This window comes from Cydia splendana, chromosome 7, assembly GCF_910591565.1.
Source record: "Cydia splendana chromosome 7, ilCydSple1.2, whole genome shotgun sequence".
Lineage (NCBI taxonomy): Eukaryota > Metazoa > Arthropoda > Insecta > Lepidoptera > Tortricidae > Cydia > Cydia splendana.
Genome location: NC_085966.1, coordinates 9,646,047 through 9,669,119, shown reverse-complemented (window position 1 = coordinate 9,669,119; position 23,073 = coordinate 9,646,047). Strand labels below are relative to the sequence as shown.

Here is a 23,073-nt window from a genome sequence, read left to right as displayed (position 1 = left end):
GTAGGCAAACCAAAGATATTCTACCGGAACTGAACCACAAGCTCACCAAAATACTGCTTAAAACACCGAGAAACAAGTATACAGGAACAAATACCTAGGGAATCCGTGCTGAAGGAGGCAGTTAGCACCCTGAAGACTAGGTTTCGTGAAGGAGCCTGGGGTGGTTAGAGTAGCGCTACCTCGTTTCACGCAAAATAGACACAATGGATGCCGATTTGAGGAAAAGGCCCAGCAAAACTAACTAACTATGGGCATTGCATACACATACCTGGGAAGGTGCCGAAGCGGCCGGTGCGCTGCGAGGAGCCCACGTACCAGCCGTCGTCGCATTTCTCCAGCACGTACACGGTGTCGCCCTCGTTCAGCTCCAGCTCGTCGGGGTTCTGGGGTCGGTATTTGTACATCGCTCTGTACCTGAAAATTACGCATACAAGTATGTATAATTGTATATTAGTTTTCATCTTGTATTTATTCGAACCAATTTTAAGCATGGGTAAATCCTTGTAGAACACTGATTTCGTGTCTCCCCACGGAATAGGAGGGACTCGCCATTTTTGTATGGGAGCAAGCTATTTTCTGCTGCGTTACCATACAAAATGTAACTTTTATCTGGTCAAGTTGTTAATTTCAATGTGTCAATTAAATACTTATGGATCTAATAATGCCCGTGTAAACAAAAAAGTAAAAAACTCAACATGGTTTTTGAAAAATCGTTTTTTTTTGCTAGTGTTCTAAAAGTTGATTCACCCTTATGCGGCAGAGATGAATATGATATTGAACTTTGTATATTGCAGATATGACACCTTTAAAAACGACATTCAACAAACGGCGGGATGTTTGTAATCAGGTTTCTCTTTGCCAGTTTAATCGGTTTAAGAATCTTAATAGCTGGTTCGTTTGAAGAAAAAATATGTAAGTATATCTTACGGCACAGCTTCAGCATTGGTATCAACGTAGAGCGGTTCGGTGTTGTTGAGATCCACTCCAGCACCAGTGGGTGGCCCGTACCCGCGTTCCGATGGGGTCATGGCTGGTTGCGCTGTTTTGGTCGTGTACCCTGAAATATAAATAATGTTTTATTTAATAACTCAAGGTGAGATGTATATAGATATGTGGTACCATCACGCTTCTCACTCCGCAATTGTTGCGCCATTTAGGGTCCTAGCTAAATTGGATGTTCAATACGTACGCTATAGAATTTCCAATTTAGCAAGAACCCTAAATAGCATAACAATCCCGTGTGGTGACTCTACCTATAATTGCCGTCAGTATGTCAGAGCGGCACAAAATATCTAAACATGTACTCTGACGCCTTAGCACGTAAATGTAGAGCTACGTAAATCGAAAAGGGATCAGATGTTTAAGAGTACCGTGGCCTTGAAAATAATATCTTAATTGCTTTCCAACCTTAACGTTATCCAGCCCAAGGATTGTTTATATAAGTCTAGGTACTGTCAAAAAAGTCCATAAATAAAATAGGTTAAAGTTTTTCGCTTTGTAAGGAGAAGTAAAACGTGCACGATGCACGAGGGAGGTCTCTGTCCCTTTCTAAATATTACCATCAAAGAAGAATAAAGCTTCTTTGGTATAGCCCGTCAAACAACTTTGTCAGTTTAAAAAGGCGCGAAATTCAAATTTTCCATGAGAATTACCCTTCGCGCCTACATTTTTTTAAATTTGCCGCTTTTTTCTACTGACGGTAATGGCACGATCAGACCTCTGTCCCTTTCTAAATATTGCCATTCAGTAAAAATAAAGCTTCTTTGGTAGTTAAGTATTTATTTTGGTAGTTATAGCAGGCGTGGCTCACTCCGCGATTTCGTCGCTTTGCTACAGGTAGCTAAAAGTACATCCGTTCCACACCAATTTTGGTGGCTAGCCATAAGCCGCGCGTGGCGCTGACGCCACCTAGCGGCCATATCTGTCCTGATCGTAGAAGACGCGTTTAGTTAGAGAGTGAGTTCTCTGTACCTAGTACTATTATTTATTTTGGTAGTTATAGTCGCACCTGGCAGCGGTTGCGTGGAAGGCGGTGCGTTGGCGAGGTTGGGGTTGTTGGGTGTCGGCATGTAGCTGTGCGCGCCCATGCTGCGCTTGGCGGAGCCGTTAAGGAGGCCGTGCGCCGCGGGAGACGCCACCGGCTTATCCGACGGCGCGATTGAATGGATTTCTGAAATAATGGATTGATTTGAGATCAAAATCACTTTAAGAGAAACAGTCGTAACTGGGTGGTCTCTGGTTTGTGACCGAAGGCCGCTGCTTTAACTTAGGCTGTAGCTATTATAAAATTTTTGTTCGCATTGCATTGCACATTTCGCCTTACTATAGCAAAAATCCGAGCTGAGTATGAATAGGCCGTTTCCTTGGTTTTTGCGACATGCCTTCTAAACACGACCGACATGTCTTTTCAAAATTCTACTTTATTCTTGACCGTTAAAGTTTATGATGGTAGCACTAGGATAGCGTCAGGTCTAGAAACTCACCAGGTTTATTCTGACTCGGCTCCTGCAGTATGGTCATGTAGCTATCAGGGAAGATGTCGGTCTTGTTGCCGCTGCGGCCCTCCCACCAGTTGTGGTCGATGCGTCGCGTCAGTACGACCACTCCGCCTTTCTTCATAGGAAGTTCGATCAAGAGTTAGAATAGCGGCATAGGTCTAGGTACTTACCAGGTTTATTCTGACTAGGCTCAGCCTGCAGTATGGTCACGTAGCTATCAGGGAAGATGCCGGTCTTGTTGCCGTTGCGGCCCTTCCACCAGTTGTGGTCGATGCGTCGCGTCAGTACGACCACTCCACCTTTCTTTAGAGGAAGTTCGATCGCGTTAGAATAGCGGCATAGGTCTAGGTACTTACCAGGTTTATTCTGACTAGGCTCCTGCAGTATGGTCACGTAGCTATCAGGGAAGATGCCGGTCTTGTTGCTGTTGCGGCCCTCCCACCAGTTGTGGTCGATGCGTCGCGTCAGCACGACCACTTCGCCCTTCTTGAGGGGCAGTTCGAGGTTGGTCTGGGCGGTGAAGTCGAACTTCGCACGAGCTTTGCCCTCTTGGGCGACGGGCTTCTTTGGTGATTGTGCAACGTCGCCTTTAAGTATCTGAGAATATTTAATAAAAAAAATTAATCACTGGAAATTGCGATATGATTAATTTTGTCAGGTAAAAGTAGCCGGAAATATGTAAATTTTGATAATTTCAGATAATCTCGCCTTTGCTAGTCAAATTCTGCCTAAACAAACATATTAAATCGTATATGTTAAGAAGTATGAAGACCCAATAAAATGTATTATTTTTTAGACATACTTATCAATTATCATACTCTAGAAAAACACAAGGCCAAAAAAAGCGTATCATAAACAGAAAATTACATTTATTTACTTCTGCATTGTTCGTTTAATTAAGATAAATGTTAAAAAAAAATCTAATGATCACTATAAACCAACACCATCTCTTTAATTAATTATGCCCACATAACACTCACCTCAACATAATTATAGGGGAACAGTCCTATCCTCCCGTGCAGCTCGCCCTCATACCAATTATTATCTATCTGCCTCCTCACATGTATGAGGTCCCCTTTCCTAAAACTCAGCTCTCTCTGCGTCTGCCCGTTGAAGGCGTACAGGGCGCGGGCGACGATTCTCTCCGCTTCGTCGTATCGGTTGAGGGGGACAACGCTTTTTTGTGATGGTGTGAAGTTGTCTTGATGACGCCTGTTTTGCATATCTTGTAGTTCCTGTAAAGTAGAAGTTGGTAGTGATTTTTTTGGCTGTGAGAGAAAAAATAATACCAATGAAGGCGAGAAACAAAAACCTGGTTAAACTTGATGACCAGTATTTGTGTATAAATTCTGATTATTTCAAGCCAGTGTCTAGTTTCAGCAGGCTTACAGGCTTATTAAAATATAATAATACTTTCATTACGCCCCCATAGTATTGAAAGACGTTATATACTTAAATAAGAAGTTTGACAATCGATTTTTTACTGGCTTAAGGCTGATTTAGAATAATACATCAGCAAAGGTCGATGTCCGTTTTAATTTAATGCAAACATATTTAGATGTACACAGCGATGAGTATCGTGACCGTAGTCCGAAAAGGGGCGTTATCAAGAACACTAGAGCGTCACGTACACAATAAAAATATTTAAAATTAGTACTTAAGTTGATCGCTTCACACGGTTTATGAAATCAGTAAGTTATATGTAAATACGAAAAAAGAAAATACGAACAGCGGCTGTTTTAATTTGCCATAACACCATGCGAAGCGAAAACCGATTTAATAATACGAGAAATCAATTTACAAAACATGATAAGATAACGCATAAAGAAAATTGGGAAAATACGTTTTAAAAGCGTTTTGATATTACAATGATGAATATTAACGATGAAAATAGCGATCTGTTAAAGAGCACGATATTTTTTTATTATTACTTATATATAGTTAATAGAATAAATACATCAGCCACACATCTCTCAAACGTCACCTTTATGGCGCCATCAAACATTTCAATGTCGTGAGGTTGTATATCATTCTCCTGTAATCAACATACATGTACAAATAAGAAGGGAAACTACACAAAAAAATCCGTACACTAACCATAATCAGGACCGTAAAATTGCAGCCTAATTTACATGATAATAATATAATTATATCAACAACGATATCACGCACTGAGTTGCACTCAAAGTTATTCACATCACATTGTTTAGGACACGTAACTGGTACAAAAACCGGCGCACGCAATGATCGCCTCTGTCGCACGCTGCGTGTACACTGATGGGAAAACTTCACGTTTTATTTAGCTCTCACTGGACTTTACTATAACTGTAACTATTGACCTCTATATATTAAAGGCTAGGTGCGAAATTCCAATGGCTCGCGCAAAAACAGCGGCTTTAGAATCTTTGGAATATTGTGCGGTCAGTTGGTCAACGGATTTTTGTTACTCAAGGTCGCTACATTACCGGATTTGCGGCATCTCGTTTGTAATATATTCGTGGTATGTATGGGCACGTTTATTTGTTTTGTCCAAAATTATAAATGAATATTTTCACATACGAAGTAACATTAGCACAGGTTGAAATAAAAGTGGGTATAAAAATGATAAATAATTATTTGAGAACTTTTGTAATCTGAATATAAAGACGTTTTTACCAGTTTCACTTTTTCATAGTTTTATAGTATATCTACGGACGAATTAACTACGATTTTTTAATTCGCGTGAAACAATCTCCTCCGCCTCTTTTGCACAGTGCAAAAAAGACGGAAGAGTGCATATAATTATGTACCTACTACCTGACGACCAACACTGTTACGGTACGCATAACTACGGGAATGGAATTACATCTCTATTCACAAATCTTCATGGCTTTCTCGGCGTCACGCTCTCCGCCCCTAATTATATTAAACACAAAAGCAAACGTAGTTAATAGAATAGGTATAAATCTACGTTAACACAAGACTATAATTACCTCATTTAAGAAAATACGAGTAACGTAGAATAACAAAAAGTTTGAATCTGTTTATGATTGCATTCAGGTTGGTAATAAGGCTATAAGATGCAGCTAGGAGAGCAATAACGAATTATTGCAATTTTGGCTACGGAACCCTAAAATTTGGTCATATTTTTGGTAGTCACATTAATCAACCAGCCCAGTAAAAGGATTTAATTGTGTTAAATGGCTAATTTTATTAGATATCAAAGGAATATGATTGATAATTCACTTATAAAATACGATTTCCAATTTCTCAAAGCAACTCCGACCGCAATCAATTGGCATATAATTTCTCCACAGACAATAATCGCGGTGAAACTCGGTGAAAACTTATCTGCAGTACTATGCAACATCCGGCGCCACATCCGCCGGTTTAACGAGGGAAAACAAGAGTAGATGACAGGTGTGTTTACTAGTAATGGACAATAATTGAAAACGTGTTTATGGTATTGGTCGTGTTGAAGTTGGATTGGTAGAAAACGATTCTCTAAATGTAATGCCTGTACCAAAACCCTTAGATGCTGCTATGAAAATCGGTTGGAAGATATTTACCTACTAAAGAATGGCTAACAAATAAATACATAATAAACGCATTGATGTGGTGCCTTCGTCTAAATAATGAGATTATAACTTTTAATAACAATCACATTATGCAGTCCACGAGTGATATTAAAATACACGCTATCTCTTACTTATATAAAACTTCACTCCAATTTGTATTCTAGACATTAAATTCACTGATTTCGGAAGCATCTCCAGTAAAATAACAATAACTCTAGTAGTCACTAACAGCAAAACACTTTAACTAAACACTGATACATCTTATTTCGTTACAATAAAGTTTACTACCGGCCAACTGAATGTAACTGTCGTAGGCCGATCGTAAGATCAGGCAGATCGTAATGTTCCTGTGTAATGTTTTGACGATAGTCACATTAAACCAATACATAGGTAAGATAGGTTTGTTAGGTTGCTTCAGATGCCCGAAGGGCAAACTGCCCAGAAATAGGAGCCCCGCGTAGCGGGGCTCCGTCAACTCAGGTATCGAGCCAAAGATTTTCACGTTTCACGATATGCCTAGGAATTTCACGATATGCCTGATCTTACGATCGGCCTACGACATAACGATGATACAATCAGCGATAACGTGATTCGAACGCACGCGCCGGTAGCAAATAAAAAAGTCTCGTCGCACGTTCGTATGTAAACACTCAATACTACGAGCACGTTTCCACGCCTCGAACGAAACGCCGTAACCGAGTTTTAGTTCGATAACATGAATGTCGTTTCCCAACATGTGTTTGCGGTGGAAACTGGAATGGAGGCGATACGAGAGAAACCGCAACGAGATAATGTTTCTTGTCGTGCATGCGTAGAAAACTAAGTTAATCTACATATACATTATCTCGAATGGCGATTGTGCGTCCACTAAGTTACAATAGTTACATCACTATAAATATAAAGTTATTTAGAAGATCGTATTTTTATTAGAGGAAGTAGATATTTTGCTTCGTTAGTCGTCTTTTCTAATACTAATACCTACAGCAATTGGCACGAATTTGGTTCATTAGGTATTTAATACAAATAAGAAAATAATAACGTGCTGGTATTCGGTATGCTGGTATTTTAAAAAGATTTCCAGCATAACAAATTCAAGATACCTACCTATGCTATAAGTTTTATTACATACATACATACGTTTGTACTTTTTCTTTATTTTTAGTAACGAAATCTTAAAGTATACCTAAATGACCCAATTTTCTATGTACACATCTACTTCCGCATGTACTTTGTATTTGTCTCAAATTTTTATATAGTTGAAGAACAAAACATTTCAAAGGTTTTTTTTTTATAACAAGCAAATATTTCCATAGGCTAATAACGTTTGACAATATTACCTGACACCATGAAATCCTTCAATATTGGACGATCGGAGGTATCGATCAAACTGCAATGGCGTGCTGGCTTAACGAGATTAAACATATCGCCGCGCGAACGTTGACTGACGCGCTAATGGTATTCTGATACCGCGGTGTTAGAGAGCTATTCACATTTTACATTTTGTTAATGTTTTGATATTGTTATGATAGGACTTTAACACGCCTTGCACATCTCGCTCAAACTTATTAGTACTTGCGAGTTGCTTAATGACGTGACTTGCAGTACAGATCGTATCATATCAATATAAAAACTTTAACAGATTTAAAATTTAGAGTAGCGCTCCTGCTGTGATTAAAGGTTCCAACTAAACAGCTTTCTTGAAAATGGAAACTTGTTAAAGGAACGCGTTTAAATACTAGTTTTATAATAAAAAATAACGTTTTACAGCTGTGTGCAATAAAGAGCAATAATATAATAGTCGGTAAGAAAATGAAGGTTAAGGGAAAAGGAAACGTGCAAGTTAAAAAAACATGAAATCAGCTTATTTACTTGCTAGTAGCATTTCTTATAAAACTAGAAAACCCAATAAAAATAAACGATTGTGTACAATTATTTTCAACCGAAGTTTTACATCTACAGAACATAATTATGAAACTTTTCTAAAAAACGAAATGTACCTACTAATACTACTAAGTCCATCATCGCTATTGATTTTTTACCGACTACTTTTCGTTACATACGACGATACGTCGTTTTTTCCTTACGACGATATTTTCTGTCCTAGCTCTCTAAACCTCTTTAGCTTACAATTTACGTATATACGATCCAACTGTATTTTTAACGAAATAATCATGCGAGGCAGTCGTAACTCGTAAATTTAAAATACGAGCGATATTCCCAACCATGGCAATAAACCAATCCTGAGGTTTAGCGTAGTTCGATACAGTGAAATCGCGTGACTGGAGCGAATCATTCACCGTCATTATTCTGTTTACGAAAACAGTTCAACCTTTTAACCCGTCACACGCTTTTACTGGTATGAGCATGATATATCGAATTAAAGTAAAACTAACGCTATTTAAAGACTTCAAACGAGAAACCGATTTGCTTGTTTGAGAAAAAATATTTCGCTTAGGTACCTATTATAATATAGAAAAAATATTTCGCTTTGCTTAGGTTGTGGTAGAAACGCAAAATTTCCTGCATTTTTTTTAGATCGGCTATTTTTTAAACTAAACCTTAGTGTGAAGTTATGTAATAAGACCAAGAGCAACAGTGACAGAAAAGTCCAGTTAAGGAGTTGTTCTTTTTAAACATTGACGAACCACTTGAGGTGTTCCCAGGGACCAGCGGTTAAAAACCACTGATTTAGTGCGTTACATGGTTAAGTTTCTTACCTGCAGGTACTTGTGCCGCCTCTGCTCCCTGTACAGCCGCTTCATGTACTCGGCCTGCTGGCGCGCGAGCTCCCGCTCGGGCACCAGCGGCAGTGGGTCGTGTCGTACGGGACATCTGTAGTGGATGTTCACGTCGCTCTCTACGATACAGTCCCCTTACCTGCAGGTATTTGTGCCGCCTCAGCTCCCTGTACAGCCGCTTCATGTGCTCGGCCTGCTGGCGCACGAGCTCCCGCTCGGGCACCAGCGGCAGCGGGTCGTGTCGTACAGGACATCTGTAGTGGATGTTCACGTCGCTCTCTACGTTGCAGTCCCCTTACCTGCAGGTATTTGTGCCGCCTCTGCTCCCTGTACAGCCGCTTCATGTGCTCGGCCTGCTGACGCGCGAGCTCCCGCTCGGGCACCAGCGGCAGTGGGTCGTGTCGTACGGGACATCTGTAGTGGATGTTCACGTCGCTCTCTACGTAGCGCCGCGGGGACTCTGTAGGGAGGACAGTAATTAGTAAATTATTGTAAAGCGATTTGAGTTCATAACTTAGGAATCGATATCTCGTTTATTATTTGTAAGTTTTGATCAGACTGCATTTGCATATTTGGGTGGTAACAGCATCTTACAAACTGTACCTTGCTCTATTGACCTACCTAATTATTATATGATTTTACAGCTACGGTGGTGTTTGTTCACCTAACTTGTAATGATACATTTATCTCTTCGTGAATACCAGAGATAACCTTCTAAGATAAAGTAATTATTTTAGTAGAAATTTATTGAATCCTAATTACATATACACGTTGTATAATTTAAATGTTATCATTTAAATATTAAACATTACTTGTTTATTATAAATGTAATGGAGTTTTGATACCTATCCCATTGTACGTGAATACTTATGTATTTAGCATTACATAGGAAATTTTCTACGATGAGTCATAAACATCCGCCGATGCGCTTATAGAGAAGTTATGCCTGTCACTGACAACATTCTTATAACAATGATTGTTATTGTCCTTTAAGCCATATTAGTGGAAGCAGTTATGAAGTTGACCCAAAAATTTTTTATTAAGCTATGAGCTTCATCAGATATGATCTTTGAGTAATTCTAAGCATTTCAAGCCTGGGAGGCAATAAGGGGAGGGGGGGTACAAAGATGGCCGCCACCCGTCATCATTCAAAAAAATCTGTTCTGGTCCTGGTGGCTACTAGGGCAAGTTTGGTATCATTTTCGTATAAACCGAGGACGTAGAATTCATTGCTGATATTTGTTTTTTTCAGTTTCATAGTAATTTTACAAGAAAAACGTAAAAAGATGAAAATTTAGGATGGAGATTTTTGCTTTGAGAGCTAATAACTTTTGTATAATGGCCAAAACTATCATACAAAAAATACTATAATAAAGCGCAATTTATGCAGATTCTAAACATATATTTACACGTTTAGTAATATCCTATTGCAAAAAGATGGTGAAAAAATTATTAAATGACCGCAGCGCGGGTAGTTGGACTCTCGTTTATCTTGCGGACTGGCGTTTATCTTACAAAATGATCGAGTACGAGTATCTACGTAGGTATGCTTACTTTGCTAGATTTTATGATTACGAATAAAATACTTTCATCCAGACATAATTCATCATACAGACATAATTTTGTGCACTTTAATTTTAATGCAGTTGAAACGATTTGGCCCCACGGCCTAGTGTTATTTGACCGGGGTTTTCTGTAAGGTGGGTAAGGTAAGTACGTAGGTACTTACTTCCCCAGTTGGGCTCTGCTCGGATAGATCTGGAATGACATCAGCTGTGCTGTGCCCTACCACACAAAGCGAGATGACATTTACAGTGCCCATATCTCTCTTCTGAACGTAGTTTAAGGATATACCCGGGTCCAAAATTGGGTCCGAGAAATAACTATTATAAATGAAATTATTCTAATAAAATAGCGCTCTTTTTTTTGCTGATAATATTAAAACACTAAAAATATTTATTTTCACAATAATTTTCCATGCCTTTATAACAGGATGCAACACGGTGTCTTCTTTTAATGGGAAAGGTAAAAAGAGTGCATTTGATGCCTGGAATGCCTACCCTGTAGCAACTTGCGGATTCAAGGCATTGTTGGATGCAAAATTAGAAGAAGCGGACACTTTTATTCAAAAATTTATTATAACAATGTACGATCGGTAAGTATAAACTAGTTTGATACAAATTCAGTGTACCTGTTTTAATACAAAATAGTTACAATCTATTTTGTAGCGAATGACCTAAGAATGACTCCATGATTTTATTTTTCAGCTCAAGCCCTTGCACGACAGTCAACGAGTGCAGAAAATATTTATTTACGAAGAGGGACAGACAGCTAGAAAATATCCCTCCAACGGAAGCCGCTCTTCGCCAGCACACACTTCGGGCAATATACCAAGGAGTCCATGTCTGGGGACAGGCCTTAGTGCCTCTCCAAAAGCTTCCGAGTCCTTCTTGGGGCTGGAGAATGGAAGACAGTGAATGGACTCCTGTTTGGTCAGATTTATCCGATGTTGCAAGTGTGTGCCTGGAACTCACTCGTTGCCGGTGCAAGGCAGGTTGCAAAAATCGTTGCAACTGCATAAAAAGAAAATTAAAGTGCACAGAATTATGTCTGTGTACTGGAAACTGCGGACATTAAATATACAGAAAGCATTTTATTCGTCATCATAAAATGTAGCAAAGTAAGCATACCTACGTAGATACTCGTACTCGACCATTTTGTAAGATAAACGCCGCCTATCGAGAGTCCAACTACCCGCGCTGCGGTCATTTAATAATTTTTTCAGCATCTTTTTGCAGCAGGATATTACTAAACGTGTATATGTTTAGAATCTGCATGAATTGCGCTTTATTATAGTATTTTTTGTATGATAGTTTTGGCCACTATACAAAAATTATTAGCTCTCAAAGCAAAAATCTCCATCCTAAATTTTCATCTTTTTACGTTTTTTTTGCAAAATTATTGCCTCCCAGGCTAGAAATGCTTAGAATTACTCAAAGATCATATGTGATGAAGCTCAAAGCTTAATAAAAAAAAATTTGGGTCATATATGGCAGCGATCCATAACTGTTTCCACTAATATCTATTATATATCTTAAAGAGCCATGTTTGAAGAATGTAGTGAATTCATCGTTAACGCTTAGCTAGGTACTATACTAGCTATGAATATGCTACGTGAACTGAATCGCCATAGCCAAACACTATTTCCTTGTTAAATATTATTGTAATTTGTGACACGAAACGTAAACACCAGTAAGTATTAATTAATTATAATTATTCCACTTTCGCGAGAATTTAATTTCATAATTAAGTGAGGTACTTCGGGTAAAACATATTTCGGGTAAAACATACGAGCGGAAATAAAAAAAAGTGAAAGTTTCGGATGTAATGTTATGGCGTCTCAACTTATGCTGTAACATGGCTATTGATGATTTGTGTCGATTATGTGATGAGATATAACTTTACACGCGGCGGAACTGGTTTTACTACCAGCTTTAAAATAAATTCCAGTCCTAACTGTGCAACACGTTTCACTGACCACTGGTCGATCTTATCTCGTTGCCATAAGGTTTACAATTGGGTAGTTTAATATGACAATGATGGTTTGATCTACAACACTAAATGCCACGTTCGAATATAACCACTGATGCAAGACGTTACAGCTCATAATAGCGTAAGATAAGCGGAAGTAATTAAAACCGAAAGGAATGATTAGGCGGTGTGGAAATTACATCATTTTGGCGTTACGAAAAGTTCAATCTTTGACCAATTTCTTTCTATAGAAATCTTGAAAAGACTGTAATTCAATTATATTAAAAAAGTGGTCGTTACACACCTTGTTAAGTAACAGCTGTTTTATAATTGTTCAATAGGAATGAGCTCGAGATGTAACGGCACCAATCGTAAGTACATACAATGTTTCGTAGATGTATTGATAGTTATAGCTTATCTTAAATCTAACGCTTTCCCTTCAATACAAAAAGACTAGAATACTGTACAAGTTCAAAAATAAACATACAAAATTTCACTTTATCTCAAGATAAGGTATGGACAACGTATAAGTAATGTTGAAACTTCAACTTTTTAAAACTATGTTTAGGAAATGTGTTTTTGATGTACTTCCAAAGCACACGTAAGTTATATAAAATCACTTTAACCAGCTCCTAACTATTTAAACCATTGTTTGTAAGTTTTTAGTCAACATTGTAAGCATACGATTCGGGTGGCCCTTCGGAATACGTAAAACAACTTTCACGATCTTGTCAGTCCGGGCACGTGCTTGCGTCACATACGGACATTTCCACACGAAAAGATAAGGCATAACTCGAATGGAAGATTGAGCTTTATGTCATGGCGAAACCTATTTCACTATCTTACTGTTGTCTTTATACGAACTACATGAAGGAATGTTTGATAGCGCCAAGTACGTTCACTGAGAATTAACTAATAATTTTGTTGCGTTTAATAACAGTTTCCACTAATATAATAATCACTACACCTTATAAACCAAAATCCCCATCCGCGTCTGTCTGTTTGTGTGCTTGTATGTTCGCGATAAACTCAAAAACTACCGAACGGATTATCATGCGGTTTTCACTTATCAATTCATGACGAAGGTTTAAGTGTTTAATTTGTCAACCCGTGCGAAGCCGAGGAGGGTCGCTAGTTTTACTAAAATCTTGCTACAATCTAACAATATTATGTTTTTTTTTTTAATGAAGCATACATCCTAATGGCTTCACTAGGATGCAACCGGGAAAATGCTAAATTCATTATTTTATTCGTAATGCATCAGCTCCATATTATAATCCGATTGGATTAATAATAATTTCATAACTGACATATGATCTGTCTACATCTACGAGTACTTAGTTTCTTTATCTTTGTAATTTGATCATTGGATTTCATTCGTATCAAATTAGATACCAAATTAGTATTATGAGGTAAATTTACGAAACGTACTTTCTACTACTTTCCTCACGTAATTGCGTAAAAGAGTTAATCAAAATGAACTTTCGCGAACTGCACTCGCTAGAGTAAATAAGATAAAATTAAACGCGTACTTTTTATGGTTAGCCGTACCAAAGAAATCAATTGACTTTGCAATGACTTTTTAATGTTGGTCGAGTTAATCTCGGCATTGACATAATGCTTGTATCTCATAAAGACTTGACAGTAATAACTAGATATTAAAATGCATTAGCACGAACTTAAACGAGTAATAGAATTCAATTCTGATTATGTTTGGTCAATCATCTGCACGGTGAAGAATCTGTGGATCCGTTGAGATTAAATTAAAAATTATACATATTTGTACAGCCATCTGCAATAATACCTTTCACATCAAAAAGCGCAAAATGACTCAACGCCATCTTTATTCTAGATCTATATTGACATATACGAAGCCATAAAACATATCCAAATTATTGAGCGCTAAGATATGCAGAGAATTATCTGAGATCATCTCAGTGAGATGACTGTACTCAGAGCTATTTACAGGAATGTTAAGAAAATAAAAAGATAAAGCATTGAGTCAGATATGATAACGCAGGTCGGTGCGGTCGGAAGGATATCTATAGTAATTAATATAAAGTATTTCAGATATCTTAGTGTGGATTAAAACTTAATTAAATTATTAAGATTGTTAAAACTTCAAACGAATACAATTTTCAAGTCGTTTGCAATAATATTTCGATACCGCGTTTTCACCGCAAAATTAATTTGACGAAATCATTTAGCATTTGTCAGGTACAATTTCGGTAAGTAACAATTTGTTCGTAGCAGCACGACCTACGTTAATTTTCGTAATCTGCCACTAAAGCATAGCGAGACAAATCAACCATGAAAATCTCAAGCACGTTTTTTTACAAATTAAACTTAAGTACACAAAGTGAAATTCATAGTTCATTAACAAACCAAAAGATTTTGTTCTAATGAGGATAGCAAATACTTAAGGGTAAAATGAGAGATCTTAAAATATTTATGTTCTTGTTCAAAACATTTTAATTATAATTATAGTACTGTTTAAAATAGGTCCTTATTTTTTTGGTCCACGGTATCAGAGATAGAGGGAGGGAACGAATTATTTGTCACTGTAGGAGCGTCTATTTTCAAAACTATTTAACTGCGTTATCAAAAAACTAATTTTATTTAACTGTATACCGTTAAATATTTTTTAAGACCTGTCTGAAGACCTACACGTAAAAGGCATGTCACGTGTTGACGTTAGTCCTTTTTTGCCATTTTGACTACAAAAGCCCATAAACCTTATCTAGGTTACTAAAATCCCACTATCGATTTTATCATTAGTTGTTGAATGAAATAGTAAATATCTTTATTGGTTGTCACTATTTTATTTGATTAATCAAATCTCACATCCAAAAAAAATAACTAATCACGTTACATCACCAAATTATAATAACACACCGTGAGCCGTCATCTTTTTAATTTGCTTCAGAATACCCATCTCGGCACTTCACTTCACAACAAATGCGCACAATCCGTCTTGTCTAGTTGTCCGTCTGTCACCGCCGCGACTGTCGTCCGACGGGCACGATAGATCAGATGCTTTGCTTTCTTGCTACTTCCACGTCCATAGCGCCGGCCAGTCTCCCGCCGAAACCGTAGTGGTCACTACATTCACGCCGCGGTCAGTTAGCCATTGATAAGGTGAAGGCATTCACCTAATCATATTTTGTTTTAGTTTACGTTACGCGATATCCAGATAATAGAAATAAGATTTCGAAAAATATTTCCGTACCTATTCATTAGTTTTAGAATTGTCTTTAAAATTGAACCTCTGGAAGTCGACTTTTTTTATAATCGTTTATTTTTGTAATGGAATGTATCTTTAACCTATCGTATTCGCGTGGATCTAATTAATTATTAATTAGGTAGAGTTCAATACTTACTAACGTGAATCCGCGTTCGCATTATGAAATGTTAATACTAATTCTACTTGCTAACGCATAATTTACAAATAATTGAATATTACAAATAATTTGGGACAAATATGTGACCAACAATGACATTATTAGTTATTCAGAATGTATTTGCAAACAAGGATTTATTAACTTCAAACTTACAACGTTGAACTGCAGAATTAACTGGATTTTTAGAATAGTTTCGATTATATTTATGACTAATTTTATATTTCAATCTACTTTTCTTTATGAATGAACGCCGGTCACACGAAGGTATTGTACACAATCACAATACGGAATGCAAACAAAAAATAATCACGATACGCGAACAATCGTCGATAATTTCGACTTCGGCTATTGAAAACTCAACAAAAAAGAGCAATTGTGCACATTAACGAGCAAGTACTCACTGTACGGCAGCGGAGCGTAGACATCCGGATATATATTAGTCCTGTTCACCCAATCGCTGGATTCATGCATAGTATGCCTGTTTTGCGTGTTTTTAGCACCACCAGTTTTCCCTCCGAGCGTTACTGGTTTTTCCTGAAGATTTTCTCTTTCGATCTCGTCGCTTGATAAATTATGTATGGATGTTGAGAGTTTTTTTAATTGGAACTGATCGTCTTTATAAATAGTCTCAACAGGTGCATCAGAACTTGAGGAGGTCGATTTATTTTTTTCTAATTGCATCGATTTATAGTCATCGGTAAGCTTATCGGTATTGGTGACGTCATTTTCGGTACTTGATTCCGTTTTTACGGTTGTAGGCACCGGCGGTGGACTATTACTACCTTTTTCGCTTGATTCATTACTCCTATTGCTGTCCGTGTCATATTTGGCATTTTCTTTAGGACTGCCTTCCTTGGAAAAGTAAGCACCATCATCTACGTCAGTTTCACTCTCATCATAAAGCAAATTTGTTTTCACATACTTGTTCATGGCGATAATCGATTTAGATAAAGATCCTGAAGCCGGTACGTCGCTGAAAAACCCATCGTCTTCATAATTTGTTTCATGTTTCCGTATGTATCCGCCCGGAGGCGAATTGCCAGAGTTATTTGTATCCATTTTTGCACCACACTGTACAAGCTTAACACAATGGTTGTCAGCGCAAAACTGAAGTCAAGATAATAGAGATATGGATATTTTATCAGCGAAGAACTTGAGATAACACTTGTCGATATGTTATAACAAACACACGGCACTTCATTATTAATATATGTAACACCGGCTTGTCTGACGATCACCATTAAATTGAGTGGAGGCCGCACACACTGTTTACAATCGAAAAACCGAACCAACAAGTTTTTTGCGCGTTTGGGTCATAAATACGACCGTGTAATACGGCGTCTTACTTTGATCTTAGGAATGTATATAATTGAAATGAAGATACGAGTTTGTTGATAACCTAGTGAATGTCATTTGGTTACTTGATTTTATAATACGAGGTCTTAATCGCGAGTCAAGACGTATGTTAACGCCGGCGGTCAGACAAAACTTGAGAGCCCGATTGTTTTGAACAAAGGCTATTGTTTTTTATTCGCACAGTTAAATATTAAGTACAAATCACGCTCGCTAAAAATTTTCCGGAATGAAAGTACGGTTACTGAGATTATCTAATGTAGGTTATCTGGGTTTAGATACAGTTAATGAAGTCATGGTAGACACAACATTTAAACTCTGTTACTCATATGAAACATGTGTCGTTCTGCATAAAACATACTTTTGGGCGCTCGGCACTAACAACTAACCTTAGTATTAGCCTTAGTAAGCGCCAACCATTCTAAGATTCCATTAACTCATAGTTTTTATACCGAACGACACTTATTATATCTAACTTACCGGAATCAGAGTGGGTTCCGTTTGGTGTACGCCGCGGTGGTTCCGGAGTGGAGTCGGTTTCTACCAGAGTAAAACACGATGATGAGGTAAAACAAAAAAATGCAATGATAACAGAAATAAACAAATGAGTCTGTAGCTAAAGAATTTACTGATATCACATTTTCTTTCTCGTAAATGAAAAAGGTTTCGTAAATAGCATCCTTTAAGTGGGATAATGGAAGATGGGCACGCAATGTGACAGTCAATAAATTCTTTAACCCGGAAATTATATTTACAAAAGGCAGCTCCAAAATTAAACAAAACAATAAGTAAATGATAAAGTAAAATGAGATTTAACCTTGAAATGTGACCGTGTGACGCGAAGGCGTGACGAAGGGCGCTAGGCGGTACGGCCACGAGGCAGGCGGCGGTCGCGGGGGCGCCCGCGGAGGCTCGTAGCGACTCGCCGGTCTATGTGCCGATGCATTAAATTCTTGTTTTGCGAACACATCGCTTTTTAATATCGAACTCAATCTAACCGGATCTTTGGCATGCGGCTTGATCACTTTTTTTATTGGTGATTTCCTCCCGTTAACCAAACTAGAAGTATCTTTAATGGACCTATTATTATCGCTGCGTTTAGGGTAACGATGCGCTATCCACGGACCGGCTAGATACGGCGCGATGTCTCGCAGCTCGCTCATGTCAGGAGCGGAAGCGTATATTTGCCCTAACAGTGACATAGTTTCGAACCGGCGTCGAATACGATTCACTTCTCCGGGGCGGCATTCTAACGCTTCTTCGGCTGATCTAGAGCGTGGTGTGGCACGTCTTCGAAGAGCTGCTAATTTTGATATGATATCGATGTGAGGCATGTAACGATTAGTTGGTCGAAGAGGGACTCGCGCTACGGGAAGAACCGTTTTTTGCTTGTACCTTCGGGTACTATCGTAATGTTGGACATTTCGTGATATCTCAGGGTCACTAAGATGTCGCCGCAGCACCGCGCCGGCCGCAGTGGGCGAGTCGAAGCGCCGCGCCAGGCGGCGCACCTCACCCGCCCGAGCCAGGTTGAGGTATGCGCGCCAATACCGCTCCGGGTCGGGCGACGGGCTCCGACTGCGCCAGATCGTCTCATCGCTCGAGCACAGTAGCGTGTCTGGTGTACGCCGTCCTGTCACGTACACTTCCGAATGGGGTGAAGGCGACCTCGATAATATTCCGGGCTTCGGCGGAAGCGACATAAATTTATTTTTTTCACTTTCACCGAATAATTCTTTAAAATTTGTGCACGATTGCGATTGAAATATTTGTGGTTTTTGAGGTTCCTCTTTTTGATCTTCCACTATGTTGTTTTTACATTTGTTCGCAGTTTCTTTATCATCAGAACTATCTCTTGCGTGGTAAATTATTTTGGCTTGATCGACGGTATTTTGCGATTCAAAATATTCCACTTTTTTCTTAACATCTTTGCTGGGTCCTCTGTAAATGACAGTCTTATTAGAAACATCCGAACTACCTGTTTCAGTTTCGCTTGCAGATGACGGATGTGTTGTTTCAATGTTTTCGGCCTGAAGGGCGGCTTGCTTACTCTCAATAGTTTCGTTTTCTTGGTTTTCATCCATAACACCCACAGTGGATGAAGCATTTGAAGGGACCAGTTGATGTTCTTGTGTAACAGGTAAGGGCTGGGGCGTTATTTTTGGGCTTTCTTCAGACACTGACCCATCTAGTTTGTTTATTCTATTCATGATTTCTTTACTCAGTGTTTGGGATATTTTTCTTTTTTCGTTTTCACTGAGACTCATCTGTATTTTATTAACATTATTTTTGAGATCTTTAACTGATGGCACTGAACATGCTATAGCAGCAATTGAGTCTGATTTGATTAATTCGTTTTCTTTGACAGGGGATGAGCAAGTAGAGTTAAGAGAATTACTTCTTACGTGTAAAGTGGAGTTTTTTACATCTTTGGTGTCCTTTACTTCTACGTAATATTTATCATTATCTTTCGCTGACTTAGATTCCAGCTCTTTGCTGTATATAGCATTCAACTGGTTTTTTAAAGCATTTACTTGTTCCATCGATAAACTGCTCCATAAACGGTTGCCAAGACCAATTCTTTTTCGAAGTTCTGTAATTGAAGCATCTTGCAACATTACTGTAGGTTTTACATACACGATAGAGTCTCGATTTAACTTATTTTCATCCTTTCTGTTAATATTGAAAGCGGTTTCAGCAACACTAGTGCCTCTCCATAAAGGTTTGTATGTATCTTTTGACTGTTCTAATTCCAAAGAGTCAAATTCATTTCCTTGTTGAAATTGTTCTTTGAGATCTTCTACAGATTTTTCCTTAATTCTCAGTCCCCGATCACTGTCATAGTTCCACCTAAAATCCTTTACATCTCTGGGATAAAATAAAACGTCCTTTTCTGATTGTGCAATTCTTAGCTTGTGATAAAGGTTGTTTAACTCCTCCTCAGCCCTTTCTATAGCTCTAATTTTTTTCCAACGATCGAAATCTATAATTTCTTCATATTTTTTTCTATGGCGTAAATCAGCTGTTGATGTAGCCCTTTCCAACTCGCCAACTCTTTCTAAATATGAATAATATCTGTTAAGTTCTCTAAATCTCTCGGATCTAGATTTCGAATTTTCCATATCACGAATATATTCGTCATAATCTGGGTCCTCCGAAGGAATATTTGGGTTACTTTTGGTCTTTGTAATTTTAATAGTTACAGGGTGCCTTTTCTTGGCATCATCTGCGCTTCTCGTACGAATGATTTTTTTGGGCTCCACTTCCTCATTTAGCTTCACACTTTGGATGCGTGCATTATGTATTCTTCTATACGATGGGGATCTAAAAGAAACCGGTGACGTCGATTGGCTTCTACTTGACGTTCCTAAAGTATTCCTTTTTTGAACTTTAGGTGATACAGGTCGAGAAGTCTGAGAAAAGAAAATAGTCGATGGTTGCAATTTCTCTTCAAAATGCATTTCTTCTCGTTCTGGTTTGGGTTTCCTATGTGTTATAATCGGCGATACTGGCCGCGAAGTTTCAGTGAATATTATTTTTGTTGGTGACAATGACTGCCTTTTGACCTTAGAACCCTGGTCATTTTGACTCTGTGTTTCTTTACGAGTAACTTTAGGCGAAACTGGCCGCGATGTTTGAGAAAAAAATAATTTTGAAGGCGACAAAGAATCTCTATTGGAACCTGGCTTGTCTGGCTTGCTTGGCCTTTCATGTTTGTAAAATATGACAGTAGGAGATTTAGGCCGAGATGTTTGTGAGAAATATAACTTGTTCGTTGGAGGTTCACTTCTACTTCTGACCGTAGCAAGGGAAGAATTTGACCCAAACTCTTCGCATTTTGACAAGCTATCGAACTTACGTACTTCCTTGTACATCCTTCCGGGCCAAGATATCGAGCGCGGGGCTTGAACTTTTGCAGGACTAGGATATCTATCCCACATTTTAAAACGCGATAAGGATACTGGTTTCCTATGTATCAAATATGTATTTAATGACTTCGTGGAGTAATTGTCTTGAGGAAAAGACTGGAACATTTTTGCTTTTTGCAGGACGGACGTCTTTTCTTCCGGAGACAGCTGTGATATTGACGGTATATGAGTACCCCCTAAGAAAAGATGTTGAAAGAATGAATCCGATACAACAGCATCACGAGTTTGTTTAATGTCCTTGGCACTTATTTTATTATTTCTCAAGTCTTCAAATGATCCGAAATTAGACACGTCGTTAGATGTATCCCCAAATTGACTAACAGAATCACAATCGTCCGATGACTTGGCACAACTTTTTACTTTCGACACTTTTATTTTGGAATGTTTTTTCACTGGCTTATTAATTTCTTTCGACTTTTTACTACATGACTCATGACATGGAACACTACGAGGTCTTAAAATTATGCTGTCAAGAGATTTCTTCTTTCTCAAATTAGTCACTGTCGCGGTTTTAATTTGATTTTGATTTTTTGTGTCACCTGAAGCTTTGGAAACGGTCGACACTTGAAGTGGTTTCGACTGTCTGTAAGCATTAGGTTTGGTAGTCAAACATGGGCTTGATTTAGCTTGATTTGACAACTTATATTTTTGCACTTTTTCAGCAGTCCGCATCATGTCACGACTTCTGTGCGAAGGCAAATTTGCATTAGACTTCAAATTGGATACACTTGATGTAGCTTTTAAAGGGCTCAATCTAGACGAACTAACACTGGATTTAGTTATGGGTTTTGGTTTTATTTTAGATATTTCGATTCGTTCATTACGTTTTTCAGCACTCCATAATTTGTCTATTGGGGTTACTTTGTCTAAAATATTTGAAATAGGTGTTCTTCTGCCAGCACCACCTTCAATGACAATAGATGCTTGGGAGTCCTTATATCTGCTGTGTAACGGTTTGGCATATTCTGTGGGCAACAAAGTATTTCTTGGCGAACCAAAGCTACTTGTTCCTGTAGCTCTAATTTCATTTGCTAAATTTTTAGGCAGACTCCTTGTAACTGAAACAGTGTTTCTTCTATTGATAGCTGGTGGTGCAGACATGGACATAATTCGACTTCGTGTTGTTTTATCAGTGGGAGTTTTATTATCAGGTTCTCTTTTACTAAGTATTTGCGTATTTTGTCTGGTTAGTTTATGGCTAATTTTATTTTTCAGAAAATCTACATTAGATTGAGAGTGTACTGTAGTTGGAACTGATGATGTCGCAGGCTTTGTCGACGTCACAAGTCTTAACGTTCGACTGTTTTTGGAAGATATCCTTCGAGGAGGCGCGGGAGGATAGTTTGCGATTCTGGTTGGCACATCAACACTAATGAACGAAGGTCCTTTCTTCTTGTATTTGGTATCTCGTTCAATGCCGGTGACCGGATAGCAAATAACTTCTTGTAACTGAGGCGACTTCTTGTGGACTCTTATCTTCGTCAGTGTGGGAGAAATCGGAATGTATTCGATTTCCGATTCGTCTGTGGAATTTTAACCACCGTTCAATAGCACATTCATGTAAATTGTGCTAGTTAGACGTGGGTAAAACGTGGATGTGCTTTCGCATTTACGTGTCTGTAAACCATTTTTTGCGACTAATTGTGATACTACAAAACTCGTGAATCAAACAAAATACGTGTACTTAATTTGAGTGAATGTTTAATTTTGGAGTTTGCAAGTTTAATTCATGCATTACCTGTTAACGTAGTCAGTCGAAGACCCAGCACCTTGTTATAATAAAATTTAGGCATGCGGAATTAAAATAGAAATATGGACTTACCTCATATGAGTTTGGTATCGAACTAATATGGTACGCGGACAGAAATGACAGAATCGTAGTGATTACAAACGACCTTGAGCGAGCAAAACTAACAATAGTGGACATGTGGACTAGACCATGGGTGCGTCATACAGATGCGTCGACCTTAACCGAGTTGTAGGGGATTTTATATCTAATATACCGATGCATTTATTGAAAAATGTTGTAAAATAACGACAATAGCCTTTAGTTTTGACGTAGAAAT

General features: G+C 38.3%; 2 protein-coding genes across 16 annotated transcripts in view; one reads left to right on the top strand and one right to left on the bottom strand.

The window, feature by feature from the left end:
• The window catches only part of LOC134792116 (uncharacterized), a 246,439-nt gene that overhangs the window by 3,266 nt on the left and 220,100 nt on the right, over positions 1-23,073 (bottom strand). For 5 of the 15 annotated variants that reach the window (XM_063763309.1, XM_063763311.1, XM_063763310.1 and 2 more), the window contains 3 exons: positions 17,896-22,530; positions 17,559-17,618; positions 8,784-9,253 (listed from right to left, as the gene is read on the bottom strand). In XM_063763309.1, the coding sequence (XP_063619379.1) occupies positions 8,913-9,253; positions 17,559-17,618; positions 17,896-22,530 (5,036 nt within the window). In that variant the 3' untranslated portion in view covers positions 8,784-8,912. Of the gene's footprint in view, positions 1-268; positions 415-927; positions 1,058-2,008; positions 2,171-2,854; positions 3,096-3,478; positions 3,734-4,482; positions 4,534-8,783; positions 9,254-17,558; positions 17,619-17,895; positions 22,531-23,073 lie in introns of those variants that run through there. The other 10 variants (XM_063763304.1, XM_063763303.1, XM_063763305.1 and 7 more) reach the window with 7 other exon arrangements.
• The window catches only part of LOC134792123 (abl interactor 2), a 296,093-nt gene that overhangs the window by 172,330 nt on the left and 100,690 nt on the right, over positions 1-23,073 (top strand). The window lies entirely within an intron of this gene.